This window comes from Epinephelus moara, chromosome 18 (assembly GCF_006386435.1).
Source record: "Epinephelus moara isolate mb chromosome 18, YSFRI_EMoa_1.0, whole genome shotgun sequence".
NCBI lineage: Eukaryota > Metazoa > Chordata > Actinopteri > Perciformes > Serranidae > Epinephelus > Epinephelus moara.
In genome coordinates this window covers 28,383,257-28,399,642 of record NC_065523.1, presented here as the reverse complement: position 1 = coordinate 28,399,642, position 16,386 = coordinate 28,383,257, and the positions used below count along the sequence as shown (strand labels likewise).

The window sequence follows — 16,386 nt, the reverse complement described above, 5'->3', positions numbered from 1 at the left end:
CCACAGCACCGTTGAAATGTAAAGAAAGTGTTTTAAGATATCTACTGCAAATCTACTAAATCTACATAAGACAAATTTAACATATCAGTGGTTTGCAGAAACATACAATGACAACATCTGGTGATTGGGCTGATATACTACATATATTCAATGGTGTGTGAGGTCATTATTGTTCAATATAGCAGGTTATGATGTAATGCATCACTGTCAGATGAAAGGTGTAAAACATCATATAGCCACCATGAGAAATTACTACCATATTTTACAATTTTCCTCTTCTATGCCTTTTGAATTAATGGGAATGACAAGTCGTATTATCTTTACAGCATCACATTTTTAGGGGTATGTCACACACACATAAACATTATCCTAGTTTCACGTCACATCACTGAATAAAAACCACCCTCACTGGACGTTGCTGTGATGACTGATTTATTACAGTATAGAAATTGCTTATTCTTACACAAGCTACAAAAAAAAAAACTTCATATAATTCAATCATTCAGTTTGAAAAATCATCACTATTCTTAACACTGGACAAATGCATAAAATCTAGTGAAGCACAGACATTGTCTTAGAAATACATCATCTCAAAGTTACATAATTATTGTTTCGAAGACATTGATAGAAACCTGTAAAAATCTCATTCCTTCAGGAGCAATAAAAATATTCCATTTTATGCTCCAAAATGTGAACTGAAGCGGACATGAAGTGAGGAAGTGAGGAAGTGAGGACGGTATAAGCTACTCAGAATAAACTGAAGTTCACATTTAATTAAAGATGATATCATATATTCAGACAGAGTATGGATAAATGCTGGACAGTTTTGTAGCAAGAAACGGACAGGTATTTTCAGAATTTGTCAAAAATGTAAAAATATACATATGATATGATATATTTATATATATATTTATATACATACATTATAAGAGAACCATCTTTAAAACACAGTTCTTTCCAGTTTAAAGCCAACAGTAAGGAAGGTCACATCAGGATATGAGGAAAGCAATGGTGGTTAACTTATTTTGGGATCATATACTTTCTTAAAATTGAAAAAAGGGCTTTAACATGTAAAGTGTCATCTACACAAATAAAACCTCACTGTTCAGTCAGATGTTTGATCCCTACAAACTCATAAAAAGAAACTGAACGTATGTGATGAACTGATTGTCGGGCTAGTTTCACTCCTGCTGTTGAAGACACTGATGTATTAAATGTTAGTATAAACTTTTAAAGGACAGATGAGCAGACGGAGGAGGAAGAGGAGGAGGAGGAGGGTCATTAGGTCAACTCCTCCTCGTTTCCACAGGCACCAGACTCTGGCCAGCAGGGACTGTCAGGGTCCACACACACACACAAAGGATAGATACACATACACACATACTTTCAACACGGTCCAGTTCTCTGTCATTGGCATATGCATCTCTCATTGTTAGTAGCACATTATACATTTATTTATATATAACGTCTGGGTTATAATAAAATGAAGAGTAATAATAATAGGAGGACTATATTTTACAGGTTGGCTTGATTTGTCTGGTGCCAGTAGTTAAGGTTTTAATTTCATGACAGTAAAAAATATCTTTCTGACGTCTCTTTGTAAGAATCACTATAAATCTGTGTGTGTGTGTGTGTGTGTGTGTGTGTGTGTGAGAGGTGCAGTGAGGTGCCCTATAGGTTGCTGAAGAGTTCATTTTTCTTGGTCCAGTCCATGGGCGGGGCTCTCTTGTTGGAGCGTTTCTGGTGGGCGAGCTCTTTGACCTGCTGCAGGGACAGGTTGAGTGCTGGGATGGCGTCTGCGATAAAACCCTGAATGATGAAAAACAAGGGGAAGAAAATTGTTACATTACTGTATTTTGAAAATCAAGTAAGGTTATTGCGCTGCAGGATATTTCCTGGGACGTACCTCAGGTGGGGTGTTTGCAGGCGGGGTCGTGAGCGAGGTGTTGGACGAGGCATTGGATGGAGACGGACTGATTGACAGCTTTGAGTCCCTCTCTGCCTCTTTGGCTTTTCTGCCGTTCACCTGGGAACACAAACATATTTATTAGTTTCACCTGTTCACCTGTAGTGTCCTCTCTTTGAATATGTAGACATTATTAACACCATCAACGTCTTTAAGGGATTGGGAAACTACTTTTTTTTTTTTTCTTGCCAGTTTTGATGCAGTACTACATCTCACCACAAGGGGGAAGCCTTGGATATGAGTTGGTTTCACAGGCACCTGAAGTGTTCCTCTACACAATTATGTAGTTTAAGAAAAGTGAGTAATGATGAGTTCTGAGTTTCCTTCTTAGAAATTTCACTGTCAAACATGTCTGTTAATTTGGTATTCAGTATTCAGTGCATCTCTGGGCTTTCCTTGGATTATATTTGGGGAGAATTCAAAAGGCAAAGCATGTTTAAAATGTGTTTTGTAAGAGTGGTGACTAAAAAAACTCTTCCTGCTTCCTTAGTGAATGAGTCATGCCATTCAAATTATTTCCTATGTTTTTTGTCGTAGTTTGAGTTGCAAATGTTACAGGATGAAGGGATTTAAATTCCTGCAGCCTCAGTATCAGTGTCTCCTGTCATACTCTTCATACCTAACCCACTCCAACCCACTCACATTTTACCTCACGAACAACTTCTCCTTGACCTCTCGGTACCACCCCTCCCTCTCAGCTCTTTAACCTTTTACCAAGCTTCTGTTACGCAACAATACATGGAACATAGAACTTCACTGCTGCACATAAAGTCCCTGAGTAACGGGAAGCCTGGGTCGGCCTTTACTTTGCATATCTGGCCAAACGCCCAAGCGGAAGGCAGCCACGGTCGGCACAGTGGTTTCTTTTAGTTGGTGTTCTTGTGTCTTCATAGAGTCTGGAATTATCTCCGTCTTATCAACACTGATTTACATACAAGTCTAGTGTGTCCACCTGGGAACGAGACACTCTGGTAACCTGAGAGACCCTCAGGAAGCATTCCTGTGACGTTAGAAAAGCACACACACACGTAGAGTTTGTGTTTTTGTTGGAACGTACAGTACAGGATTTCAAAGTAAAAGCTGGACATTTTGGGAAGCATGCTTATTGTCTCTCTGGCAGACAGATAATTGGTACTACTCTAATGTCTGTGTGGTAAATACGAAGCAGCGGACAGCAGACACTTAGTTTAACTTGGCACAAAGGCAGAAAACTGGGTTAAACAGTAATCTGGCCCTGTCTGAATTTAAAAAAGTCCACTTACAACACCTCTAAAATTCACTAACTGACTAGTTATGTGTCGTTTTTGTTATCAGCAAAATAACAGTAAGTATAAAAACAGCAATTCAGTGTTATATGGTGGCGTTTGTGCAAGACTATTTCTTGGCTGAGAGCATTAACTGCCTTGCCCAATGTTAGACAGAACTGGCAACTCATTGCCCTCATTTCCATTTTCAGTCAACTCAATCTCAGAGGAGTGGGAAGATTCAAAGGTCTGGACTCAGGCAGGTAACTTCCTGGAGTGTCTGCTGGTTGCCTGGCAACAGCTCTAAATGAAGAAATAGTGTGTGAAATGGTGATTTGTGTTCAGACAAAAAGCGAAACTAATTTTCACCTTGTGTCAACTGCGTGAATTTAACTTCTGTTGACTATTTAAATTTATTCGCCGCAATAAACAGATGTAACAAGTGTGCTGATGTTAGCTACAATGTTAAAGAGAATTTCTGCCAATTTACAACCAGCTTTGTGTCATCGCAATGTGTGCAGCATGTGTAGACGAACACTGTTTGGCTTCCCCACTTGTCAAAAGCATCTGGAACTCTCTGTTCATTTGCTGGTGGACTTAAATGTTTTGCGTCAACTGGTGGATGGTCAGGGAGCTCCAAAATCTGTCCCTCATATACCCCTTTTTTCCACCAAAATTAACGTTTGTATGCAGGTTTTTTAAACACAGGAAAACACGTTAAAATAGGAAAAATACTGTTTCCTGTTGCAAGAAAACCAGAGCTGTGTAGGCTCTGAAGTACATGAGTATGCCTCTTTTAAAAAAAAATTCCTAATGCGTCACAGATGGGCCAGAAAACGGGTTAGTAAACAGTAGAAAGCAGCATAGAGGCCAGAAAAAAACCTCAGTCATTCAGTCTCTCTAACAGTCGCGGTGCCAACAAATTTTTAACAACGTTCTAGTGCTGCTTGGGCGGAGACAGACGGTAATTTGGTTCAAGGTTCAGTTTATTGAAGAAGAGCATGAGAGAACAAAACTCGTTACCCAGGTCCATGAACGCACAAAATAAATAACATTTAAGATAGGCCTATTATAAATAATTAAATAACCTAAAAGCCTATAATACAACACATTGTTAAAAAAATTAAGCAGCATGTAGAAGTGGTGGCGCTTCATTGCATCGCCAAAGCAAAGGTGCTAAAGTTAGCGCTTTCACCTGAGTGTTGTATTTCCATTACTGCTGATCAGAGCTGGAGCTGATAAATTGCCGTGACTACTGCAGAGTCATTTGTCCCAGGAGTGAATGACGATCATAACCTTTCCCATTACATACAAAAGCCAGATGTTAGTAGGTGTTTGTGGGTTTACTGTCCAGTGGTAAAGGGGCTATACATTAAGACATATAGCGATCATTTTTGCTCATGAGGGGAAGCAAAACACCGTTCAACTTCTCATCTAACTCTGAGCGAGAAAGCAAATAAGCACATTTAACAAAATGTCAAACTATTTCTTGAAGTCTGCGAGGGCCTTGTCTCTTCCAGTAAGTGCTGGCCAGTGTGTCTTATTGGGATTACGCCCAAATACTTCAAAAGGATTAACATGAAGCTGCGACATTCTCCATGCCTCTAGCTTCCAGTTTTATACACCTTTTTATACAATAAACTGTGGGTCGAGCCCCTTTATCCATTGGATAATTTTTATTTTGTACACACAATCCGTCCTTGGTCAAACACTCAAATAATTCAAAGTTAATGGAGAACTAGCTGGGTGCGGTTTTCCACAAAGCACCATACAATGAATGCCAGAACGTTTAGACAATCACAGGAAAGCCCGCTCAGTACACGTCTCTGTGATTAATAACTCACTTCACTTGCAGCGTCTCAGTTCTCTGAATGCCAAAATGCTGCATGTTACTTTCAAACGCTGCTTGACCTCGGGCTGCTGGACTGTCTGTCCCACACACACAGAGTATTCAAAGCTGAACTATAATAGTCCTCGTCCTCTCTGTCAGGAAGAAGAGGCTCCATATGAGAGGAGGGAAGTTGCCACTGCGGGAGACTGACGACTCTTCACAAACGTCAAAGCTTAAATCCCACTTTTGGCTTTGCTCTTGAGTAAATCTTAAAACCAAATGATGGCTCTACACTTTTTAAGTGTCATTCTGTATTTGTGTGTACATGCTGCTGGTGTAATCTTACCTTCTCCTCCATTCCTCCATTAATGGCAGGCTCAGGCAGTGGACCTGTAGGCACGGAAATGACACAAGAATCAGTCATTGCACTCCAAAACTACAACTCTTCCCGTCTGTCAGGACTAATGTCACGTCATGATACCCACAGTCCAGTCCTGCACCATCAGCTCCACTCTGCTAGATCAAGAGTCTTTCTGCAGCTCACCTTTCATTCCACCAACACCTACTCTATTACATAGTGCAGGTATGAGCAGGTCATCTATTATTCATACATGGTTCATCTTCTATGAGATGGTTCTCCTCCTGGTCCTCTATACCTCCTCCTCCTCCAGCGCACCCACAGACCCTCTGCATATCAGATGGCTGTAGTGGAACTTTTCCCTGCAGCTTTTTCTCGTAAAAATGTGCTGACACATAGTAGGGGTGGGGGGAAAAGCGATTCACTTGAGTATTATGTTTTTTTTTAATCAGTACCTGAATCAATATGATTCAAATGCGCAGGTGGAAAGAAGTTGCCACTTTTATCGTGGCAGTCTATGTGTAATTAGAGCAGAAAATGGTGGACGGTCTGAGGATACTGACCTTAAGGTACTCGAATAGCGACTCAAATTCAGCCAGCCCTGAGCAAACTCCCACCAGATAAGCAAACTTTCTGTTGCTGCCTTTACAGAGATTAGACCCAGCCTGCTGTGAACCCTGACGCTGGGGTCTGTGCCGGCTGAATTTAACTTGTCACTCTAGGTCCTTTCAGATCTTCCACCTGCTCTCCTCCTTGCGACTAGTCTCCGAGAGGCAGGGAGAGAGGCGGGGAGAGAGGTGGAGGGACGGCGGGGTGCACTAGCACTAATTTTACCCATTTTGAATACAAAAATCAAATAAAACTAAATTCAATTCAATTAAAATCAATAAGTTGTGGTCAATGTTGATATTAAGGCTGCCACAAATAAATCAATGTATGCAAAACACTGCAGGCACAGCTAAATGTAGCAGTTCAAGTTTACTCTGAACAGTGCTTTTTATTCATTCTATTATACATGTACATTTTAGTAAAAATGTTAAGTCTATTTAACATAGCACCCATCACAGAGCAAGATCAGAAAGTGCTCAGCTGGAATAAAATATTTAAAAATAGGGCAAATGAAACAGTTCTTAGTTTATTAACCACTTTTCTGTGCAGTTTAGGATGCTGCTGAATTAAAAGTCAAAGACTGACTGACATGTGATGTGTGTTTTTGGAAATATGTCTCATAATATACAGTCTCTAGAAGTGTATGATTCAACTTTTTCACATGGTTTAGTGTTAAAAAAGTGAACAAAAATTGCAATTAATCGTAATATCAGCTCACAATACTTAAAAATCGCAATGCATATGGAATCAGCACCCCAGTACTGTGATAGTATCCAATCTGTGGATAAGCATTTTGTCTTAGCACCTCTCAAAAATTAATTTTGTGTTCAAACGTGGGTATAACTGCAGCCAGGCATCCTCACAGAGGTCCGACACATCTCTTACCTTCCATCCCTCCGATCCTCCGCACAGCCAAAAAGTGTTTCTACCTAATGATGATTATAACTGGAGACAGCAGCTGGTCCTCCAGAGTTAATCTCAGATTTGAGTCCTCCTCAGGTCTTTGCTGTGTGTGTGTGTGTTTTTGTGTCCCTGACTCTGAGAGGAGCCTCTCCAAGTCCCAGCTCCAGGCTGAGAGGCCACTTGGAGTGAGCGCCTTGGAAACCAAACAAAGCTGCTGGCCAGCCGGGCTGCTCGGAGAGAGGCTGTATGAGTGTGTTGACGTTAAGAGTCACTGTAGGCAGGTGCCCACTGTGAAGTGCAGGCAGTTACCTGGGAAACACCTCACTGGAACCTCTCCCCTGGAGGGAGTTATTACTTTTAATCCTGGGCTGAAACACTGGAGGGTTTGAGAGTCCAGGAAATTATGAACCATCTCAATCGGCACATTTACATGTATGCTAATATTCCACTATTATTCCCAATATGACGATATTATGAGTTTGATACAGGCCATGTCAACAGCATATTACATTTGGATATTTTGAATTAGATCTTTTTCTGACACCAATATTTTCTGATTAAGACATGGGATATGCTGATATTATTCAGGTTTTAATAGTATTCTTTGGACATGTATACAGTGTATGCAGAAAATGCATCTTAATAGGGGTTTTTATAGCAGTTTGGGACACACTGCCTCTTGTCTGTTTATGGTCGGCTCTGTCTAACCAACAGTTTGCAAGGCTGTGAGGTAGAGATGCACGCCCTAAAGAGAAGCTCACATTGCTGGTCAAAAGGAGAAACACATCTTTTAAACAATCTTGGATATGCACAAATATTGTAATGTTGACATTTTCAAGAGGGTAGTTGAAACAATGAAAGAGGAAGGCTGTGTTTGCATGGTCAAACACGTCCTCCACTGGAGGACGACTTAGAAATAATACTGGCACAAGGGACAGACACGTTTCCATATTTTAACATGATAAACGACGTGTTAGGGCACATTAATTGGAGTATGCACGGCTGCATGTAAACAGGCATATTAGTGGAATATCAACACAGGACATGTCGCCCACATGCTTACTCTAATGTATTAATAATTAACTGGGAAGACAGGAAACAATCTTTTAAACCGTCAACAAAAGATCAACAAAAGAAAAATCAATTTCTTCCGTCCCGGATACAGAGGGCAGCGTCTTGCCACCCCGTTCACTGTCTGTTGCCATGCCGACAATTGGCAGCAGCATGTTTACATGAGGGGTCTCGTGGTGCAGAGTGGCACTCAGACACTTGGCCAAGTACAGGACACACACACACACACACACCACCTGCTTGAGGATCTTTTTGTGTGAAGGGTCGGCCCCTTAAACACAGAAACCAAATCACACACTGTATCAGGGCTCCCCCTGGGGGCTGTGGTAGCTATAACCAGGACCTGTGACTTGTGTAAGTGCCTTTGAGCAAGGCACTGAATCCCCATCAGCTCCTGAGACGACAATATCTGATATTTTTGTGGAGGCAGCAAAAAGATGTCAGTCATATATCGGTTTATTGACGTTTGAAATAGCAGTTGACAAAAAAAAAAGTCTAGACAATGCTCATCTTATTAGACGTTTTCTGGAAAACTAAGATGGAGTTAACACAGGACTGACATTTTACAGGTCTCCATGTCAGCTGAGCAAACTCCGTCTACTGACGAAGACCCTCGAGGGTCCATGACATTCTTAAAAGTTGAAGACTTTCTCCTTTTTTTTTAATAAAGTGTCAAGCTGCAATGTGATAGAAAACTTTAACCAGACAGAGATCTGCATTTAAACCTTTATACTCTCCAAACAACACTGTTACTCAGTGCGATCCCACTCTGATCTGTCTGATCTGATCTATTTATGTCTAAAAGATTAACTTTCTCCACAGGGCATCAACATGTGGGTGTGGGGGAGGGCAGGAAGTGTCTCAGCGTCTCTGTCTCTGTCTACGTTTCTTGGCACAGAGAGAAAGAAAAGGAGGAGAGCCGTGCAGGATTGAGTGAGACAAAGACAGATAGGAAGAATTAACGGAGGAGAGGAGAGCCAAGAGACAGTGTGACAGGCTTTTTAATCTGTTGGAGTTGAGAGGAGGACAGGAGGAGGCGATGTCTTGTGTGTACAACATGTCTACAACTGTGACTGACAATGAACCTGGAGCGAAATGTTACGAGCTAATTGCGGTCATTCACTCCGTCCTTGTCAGACGCCCGCAGTAGAACTTATTCTGCCTATTAGTGATGGTAAAATGGTTTTGTCTGTGTTTCCTCTCACCGGTGAGGTGGTCCGAGGTGGGGGCCACTCTGCATTTCTTGAAGAAGGCGTCTGTGTCGGGGTCCACCACCAGCAGATGTACCTCTCTCCCTCCTGCTTTAATGGCGGCCACGACTTCTGAATGTGTCTTCCCTTCTATTGGCTGACCGTTCACCTGAGGAGAACAAAGAGATTATTTTGGTTTGTTATTTAAACATGGTGGAAAATCCTTCAAAATTCTTCAAAAATCCTCTTTGGGGGCCGTCTTATCTTTGTTCCCACACAGAAGTGACCAAACTGTTTTCATCACTGTCAAGGATTTCTTTCTCAGTATTATCACTTTCTCTGCCAGAGGCTCCACAGCAGGAAATCCTGTGTGTCCACACACAAACGCACGTACGCATGCACACACACATTCTTTCAATCTTTAACTTACAAAAGAATCGTCATAATGTGCTCAACACCAAAAATGATGATTGTTTTTGTTTTAATTTGGCCTTTTAAGAAACAGTGTGTAAGATTTAGTGTCATGCAGCAGTGAGGATTGCAGATTACAACCAGATGAAACTTCTCCAGGTTCCTTCAGTGTTCATTGTTCAGGAGGTTTTTACCAAGAGCTGAGTTATCCACAGAGGTCTCTTCCTCTCCAAAACAACCGGTGAAAGCAGTGTCACATTACAAATCAGTGTTTCTCTGAGGCTGTTTGACATGTAGGAGACAGCCACTAACTCAGCACCTGCTAATGTGTGCTCATCTTTTTTCTCTCATAACTTAAGATCCAGACATCAGGAGATTTTTACTAGGAGGCAAATTATCCACAGCAGTCTCCTCCTCTTCAAAACAAACAGACTCACTGATTTAAATGGGTAAAAAGACCGAATAAAGAAGTTTCATGTTGAAAAAAACAGTGTTTTTCTTTGCTTTCATTGTGGAGGGGCTGCTACTGTAATTCCTGTGGCCAATGCAAAAACACGAATGGCCCTATTGACAGCCAGTGTTTGGTTTATCCGTCCTGGGCTCCTGTAGGAACATAGCAGTTAAACATAGTGGTCTCTGTAGATGAAGACCTGCTCCTTATCCAGATATAAACTGCTCATTTTAGGGAAACAAAAACACAAAGCGTCTTATTTTCAGGTGATTATACACTTAAGAAAACATACTTATTATGCTATATTCCATCTCTGCCATTATATCCCCTAATTTTTACACACACTGGACCTTTAAATCAATGGTTACACACCATGTTTACATGTTCTTGACTGTGTGTGACACTTTAATTCTGTGGTATACAGTAAATCAGTGTGTCAGGTGGCTGCCTCCCACACCAGCTAAGAGTTCTGGGATAGAATCACCATGGGAAAGCATGTGAGAAATGTCTTGAAGTGTGTGTGTGTGTGTGTGTGTGTGTGTGTGTGTGTGTGTGTGTGTGTTTAGGTCATAGGGTGGACCCGCATGTCTAAGCCAGTCCCACAGAGGAAGCTGGACAATAGCTGCTCGGCCAGTAACAGCAGTAACAATGGCTGTCCGCTCCCCACAAAGCCCCGCTCCTCAGTGGGTGGTGTGGCTGTCTGGGGGCCCTCTGGGGGACTGGAAACCGTTCGCTATACACTCTCATACAGACCCCAAATCTCTGTGGGACCTTTAATCCCTCTGTCCTCTTTCTGTCCTCCCTCTCTTCTGATTCTTCCTTCTCATTTCACTCTAGTTCTGCTACAACCATTCATTTAGGGAGTGAAGGGAGGCGTGCGTGATAGTCCACATCAGAGGACACGCTGCCGCCGCTGCTCTGATTCAACCATGTGTTAAAATAATGTATTACTCTGAGTGAGTCAGACACACTCATTGTGGGTTGCCTCTGCTTCTGCTGGCTGAATAATAAGTGGAAGTATGGTTGGTTGTATGATATCACAACCACAAGGTTTTATGGTTGTAAAAATCTATTAGAGGACAATAAAACGCAGACATGTGGTCTGTGGTAGGCTAAAAGGGTCAGTGGTGTCTCGGTCTCTCAAACATCAGCTCAGACTGTTATTCATACTGGCATTTTGTTAAGCATGAGCGTATTAAAGTGACAGATTGTAATGTTTACACCTCAGACTGTCTCCAATATGAGCGCCACGTCCATGAGTAAATGCACGCTTCCTTATGTGCAGTGATGCAGTTGATTTTAGGGTGAACTGTCCGTTTAACAAATATTTAAACACACACTCCGTTGTTTTTGACCAGACTTGTATGATACAAAGTTTATTTTGAGCATCCTACATCACAGCTGCACTTATGTCATTTTGAAATTGCAGTAATTCACTTTGTAATTTTAGTTTTTGTTTACTCTCATACCTCTCAGTAGGCCAGTGTACACTCTAAAGAAGAGGTGGGCAGAGCAGACCCCAGACCAGTTAAGAGGCTGATTATTCCAGTGTGAGGCTGCTCACAGTGACAGTCCTGTGAGGGATTTAAGACCCCACACAGCGGCTGTTAGTTCACATCACAATCCTCTGAACACGCTGTTAACTTTGGGAAAAGACCAGACCACTTCTGAGTAAAAGAAGACTTGTTTGACTCAGATACTAATGGACAGTCCTGCATTGAAAACATAAAGTAAAAGTATAATCAAAAGTATTTTAATTACAAGTATTCAATGCAGAAAAATGTCCCATGTGACTGTTACATTATTGTAAAGCCTACTTATGATAGATTATTATCACACAGGCATTAATGTAAAAGCAGGATTTTACTGTTGTAGTTAGTGGAGCCTATTTTTAACTATTTTGTGTAGGACTGCACCTAATGATTATGTTCATTATGGATTCATCTGCTGATTATTTTCTCTGTTAGTTGATTGATTGTTACTCAAGTAAAGTACCTCAAAGTTGCACTTAAAGGGCGGGTCCACCCGTGTTCTCTTCCGGGTTTTGCGGGTGGAAACACCCAATCAGCCATTAGCAAAAGGCAGTGACAGAGGTCAGAGCAGTGATCAGTGAAAATAATGATAAAAACTGAGAGGGTCAGCTCAGATTTTTTTTAAGTGGGGTTGTAGAGGTACTTATTCAGTCAGTGTAATATTTTCACCGCTTTATCTTGCAGTCAGACAGTCATTTCCGACGGAAAACTGAAACTGTAACATCACACTCTTCAAAGCCACCAAACACCTCGGTCGGTCACTTCTGTTTATGTTATTGTGTGACTTTTGGGTCAGAATCAGATTTAGAAAAGGATTTATTGCCAAGTAGGTTTTAACTTACAAGGAATTTGCTTTGTTTATTTTTTGGTGCATACATTAAACATACTAAAAGGAATAAAAATAAGGCAAAGTACTGCAACACCCAAGTATATAATCAAGAACAGCAAAATTACAATAAAATATCCAAACTAATGTGGCGTCCACACAGAGATACAAAAGGTCGACCTTTGTGTCTCCACACTTCACTTGTGTCTTGGCTGAAAAGTTGCACCTGAACACACCGCAAAGACTACAGCCAGTGGCCAGCTAGCACGTACTTTCTGCGCCTGTGTGAGAGGAAATAACTCTCTGTACTAGGAGAAGGCGTGAATCTGTATTCATTATAAAAACTGGGAAACTGGGAGACTGACAGAACAGATTCAAGACACTAGTTTTCCAATTAGCTTGAAAGAACAAAGCATTTTTATTGTGCGCTACCAAACAACAAGACAAACAATTACAAAGTCATGCCCTCTTGAATTAAGCCGTTTCTTTCTTTTCCTCACTTCCATTTGTCCAGTAGTGCACTGAGCTCATCCGCCAATCAGAGCGACATAATTCACCTACGGGGCTCCAGCACTGATTCAACATGCTGAATTTGGGAAAAAAAGCCGTCAAGGGCCAACTAGTGCCAATGGCGCAGGACATAACAGACAAACTAGTGTGACAGACGCTTACCGCACCTCGACATTGACCAACAGCCGACACTCTACCTGGTGTGTCAGGGCCCTAAAACATTCATACTTCGACCAAAATGTAAATGTTTGGATTTGAATTTGGTACATGACTTGAAAGCTACAGAATGATAATAAAACCTCTAAATAAATAAATTAAGAAATGAAATTTTGGACCCGTCGTTTTCAGTACAAATCTTGAGAAAATGTACTTTGTTATATTCTACCACTGCTTTTCTGTTTTAAAATAAACATAATAGAAGTCGCTGTCCGTCAAACTTGTACTGTTGCTTTTACGTTCTGTCCTAAAACAGTGTAAAATGCCTGTTATTGAGCATCTGTCATTAATGGCAATGATGCAACTACAGGGTCAAATCTAGGACATGAGCAGAAAGTCATACTTTTTATTCTCAGACTGTAAACAGGCTTTCTATCTCAGCTCTCACAGTGTAGGTGAGGCCTGATTACAGGCCACACCATTCTTCTCTATTTTTATCCATGTAAAAAAAAATCACAACAGGCTGCTTGGAACGGAAATATGGCAGACTAATCAGGATGCTTATTTTTGTGTAACTCCAATCTGTTACTCCTCATAAAGATGATTCTGTATCTATTAAATTAAAGAGACTGCCAAGGACTTATATTTAAGCTTCTTACATAACACCTAAATTGAGCATTCTGTTCAAGGAGCTTCCAAACAAGAAAATCATCTCAGCAGAACAATAGTAATTTTCATAAATGTCCCTCTTTTCACACCGTACTGAGTTACTGCCCTGCATGGTCTCACAGTCAGTGTTCTTATTAAGTACCTGCACTATCCTGTCCTTGGCCAGCAGGCCTGCCCTCTCTGCTGGAGAGTCCTCATCCACAGCTCTGATATACTGCCCCGGCCGCGCCCGCTCACTGTGTAGGTTGAAGCCATATCCGTTTGACCCTCGCTGGATCACGCAGAGACGTGGCCGCAGCTCAGCGCACAACACCTCCTGGAAGAGACCAGAGGAAAACAGATACGTTAATACACTGTGATGTGACATACATCAACATAGAGCAGAGCATTAGTGTTAAGAATACCTCCACCATGGGCTCAGGAAGAACAAGAGGCACAAAGATTACGGAGAGCTCCAGTGAGTCGTTAACCATGAATATAAAGCCGAGGTTGAACATACAGCTGGCTGCTGCATGCTGATATGTTGTGCCGTGTGTTTTTAACAATCATGTCTGAACTGAAGCTGTTGTTTTGACTCCACGTGACTCCAAACTGCTCGCCAGGAAGGAAGAGGCTCCTGGAGGCATATGATTGGAGGTCTGCCGGGAAGAGAATTTGGGGAGGGGGTAGAGGGTCGACGCTGCTCTGGCCTTGAGGAAGGGACCAGTTCCGGTGTGGTCCGCAGCCCGGCTTGCTCCAGGCTTCGAGGAGGACAATGGAAGCTGGGCGTTGACCTCTGACCGCATCCCCTCGCCCTGTCCCGTCCAGTCCCACTCTAGGATGGCAGGAAGAGTTAGAGCCATATTGTCATCCAGGAAAAAACTCAAGCTCAACCCTAGAGCCTCCCTTCCGCTCAGTGGAAGAAGCAGGTTCTTTATTTAGAAAAGGGGCTTTGTCATCAAAGAGGTCAGAATATGAAATACAGGAGCCACAGAGCTCAGGAGACACAGTGCTGGTCAAGATAATCTTTGTCAGTGTGACCAAATCTGACCTAACACTCCCTCCACATCAGAGCGTCTGTGTGCTCCCGCCCTCTGTCAGGCAAACCCTCGAACACAATGAGCCTCTATAAATAATTCTGACTCACTTTCTACAGAAGAGGCTGATTGATTAAAGCTACTTCATGACTTCAGTGGACATAAATGAACTGTGGACTTTGTAACAACTGACTCAACATTTTCTCTTGTATACAGCTTGACACAAGCGGTGAGTGATGGTCACTTCACTGGATTATGTAAGAGAATTGTTCAGAGCTAACACTCCACCCACCTCCACCTAGAATGAACTTTTCTCTTTTTCTCTCAGTGAAGCACCTGGAAAAAAAAACTGTACTTTGGTGGCTCCCACAGTGCTGCACATATCACACTTGTGTTAATCAGTCCTGATGACCAATCTGAGACTCTTTCAGAACAACAAAAGCATTCAGAGTGCTCACTCACTGAAGTTTAGTCGACAGTTTGTTTCCTGCCAACAGAGGTTACTTGGAGGAATGATGATTCTTTAATTAGGATGGAAGGGTTGCAGAAAAACTGACATTTTGGGAAATACACTTGTTCACTTTCCACAGGTTACGAGAACATTCATACCTCTGTACGCTACAGCCAGCAGCTGGCTAACGTAGCTTAGCACAAACACTGGGAACAGGGGGAAACAGCCAGCCTGGCTCTGCCCAAAGGAGATGAAATACATCTATCAACAGCTCTGAAGCCAAACATTTAACATGCTATATCTTGTTTGTTTAATCCGTACAAAAACCGAAATGTAAAACCAGTGGCCTGGCAACCAGCAGAGACTCCAGGAAGTTACTGCTAGAGATGGCTATTAAACAGAGACGGCCCACTTTAGATTCATTTCCTGTATTTGTGTGACGTGGGTTTCGCCCCTGCCCCACCCCATTAGGATTCCAATAAACATAAGTACAGATTATGACCGTTTCCTTCTCCCCATCGACACTGAAGTAAATACTGGACCCATTTTTCATAAACCACAATTCTCCTAAACATTCTGACACTGATATTGCATATTTTCAAGCAGACAAATCAGGAGACAACTAACTTTGTTCAAGCATACTTAGCAACATACTCTCATGAAATCTGGCAACAACTGACGTGATCTTACACTCAGTTGATTCAGATATTAAGCTAGCAGATAAGAACGAGCAACAAAATAAGGAACAAACATTACATTCAAATCTTACTCTTTAACTAAAAGGTCTATCTCTGTTGGCGTCCTTTCCAAAATACAATATCCACTACCATTGCTATGCTATGCTTTTATCCTGTCTGTCTGACATAAAGTGCTGGATGCACCAAAACCTTTTCCAGTTAAATGACAATAAATCAGAAATAATCCTCTTCGGTCCTCTTAAATCCATCACCATTGTACAAAACCATCTTGGCCTCTTATCTGCAAATGTCAAACTTGCAGCCAAAAACCTTGGTGTGATATTTGAAAGTGACCTCTCCTTTGAAAAACAAATTGCAAGCGTTGTCCAGTTCTCTTTCTTTTGATTAATCAGATGTACTCTCTCTTAACATGATCTTGAGAAGGTCATCCATGCATTCATTTCTTCAGGGTTAGATTACAGCTCATTGCTCATTGTAGTCAGGGTTGAGCCAAA

The 16,386-nt window shown here is 41.7% G+C and overlaps 1 protein-coding gene across 1 annotated transcript in view; it reads right to left on the bottom strand.

Moving 5' to 3' along the window:
* Positions 1-1,113: 1,113 nt before the first annotated feature.
* nherf1b (NHERF family PDZ scaffold protein 1b) overlaps positions 1,114-16,386 on the bottom strand; it is a 39,743-nt gene continuing 24,470 nt past the window's right edge. Inside the window, exons 2-6 of the mRNA XM_050068558.1 lie at positions 13,870-14,043; positions 9,188-9,341; positions 5,388-5,431; positions 1,907-2,026; positions 1,114-1,809 (exon numbers count right to left, since the gene is read on the bottom strand). Of these exons, the coding sequence (XP_049924515.1) occupies positions 1,672-1,809; positions 1,907-2,026; positions 5,388-5,431; positions 9,188-9,341; positions 13,870-14,043 (630 nt within the window). The 3' untranslated portion in view covers positions 1,114-1,671. The remainder of the gene's footprint in view (positions 1,810-1,906; positions 2,027-5,387; positions 5,432-9,187; positions 9,342-13,869; positions 14,044-16,386) is intronic.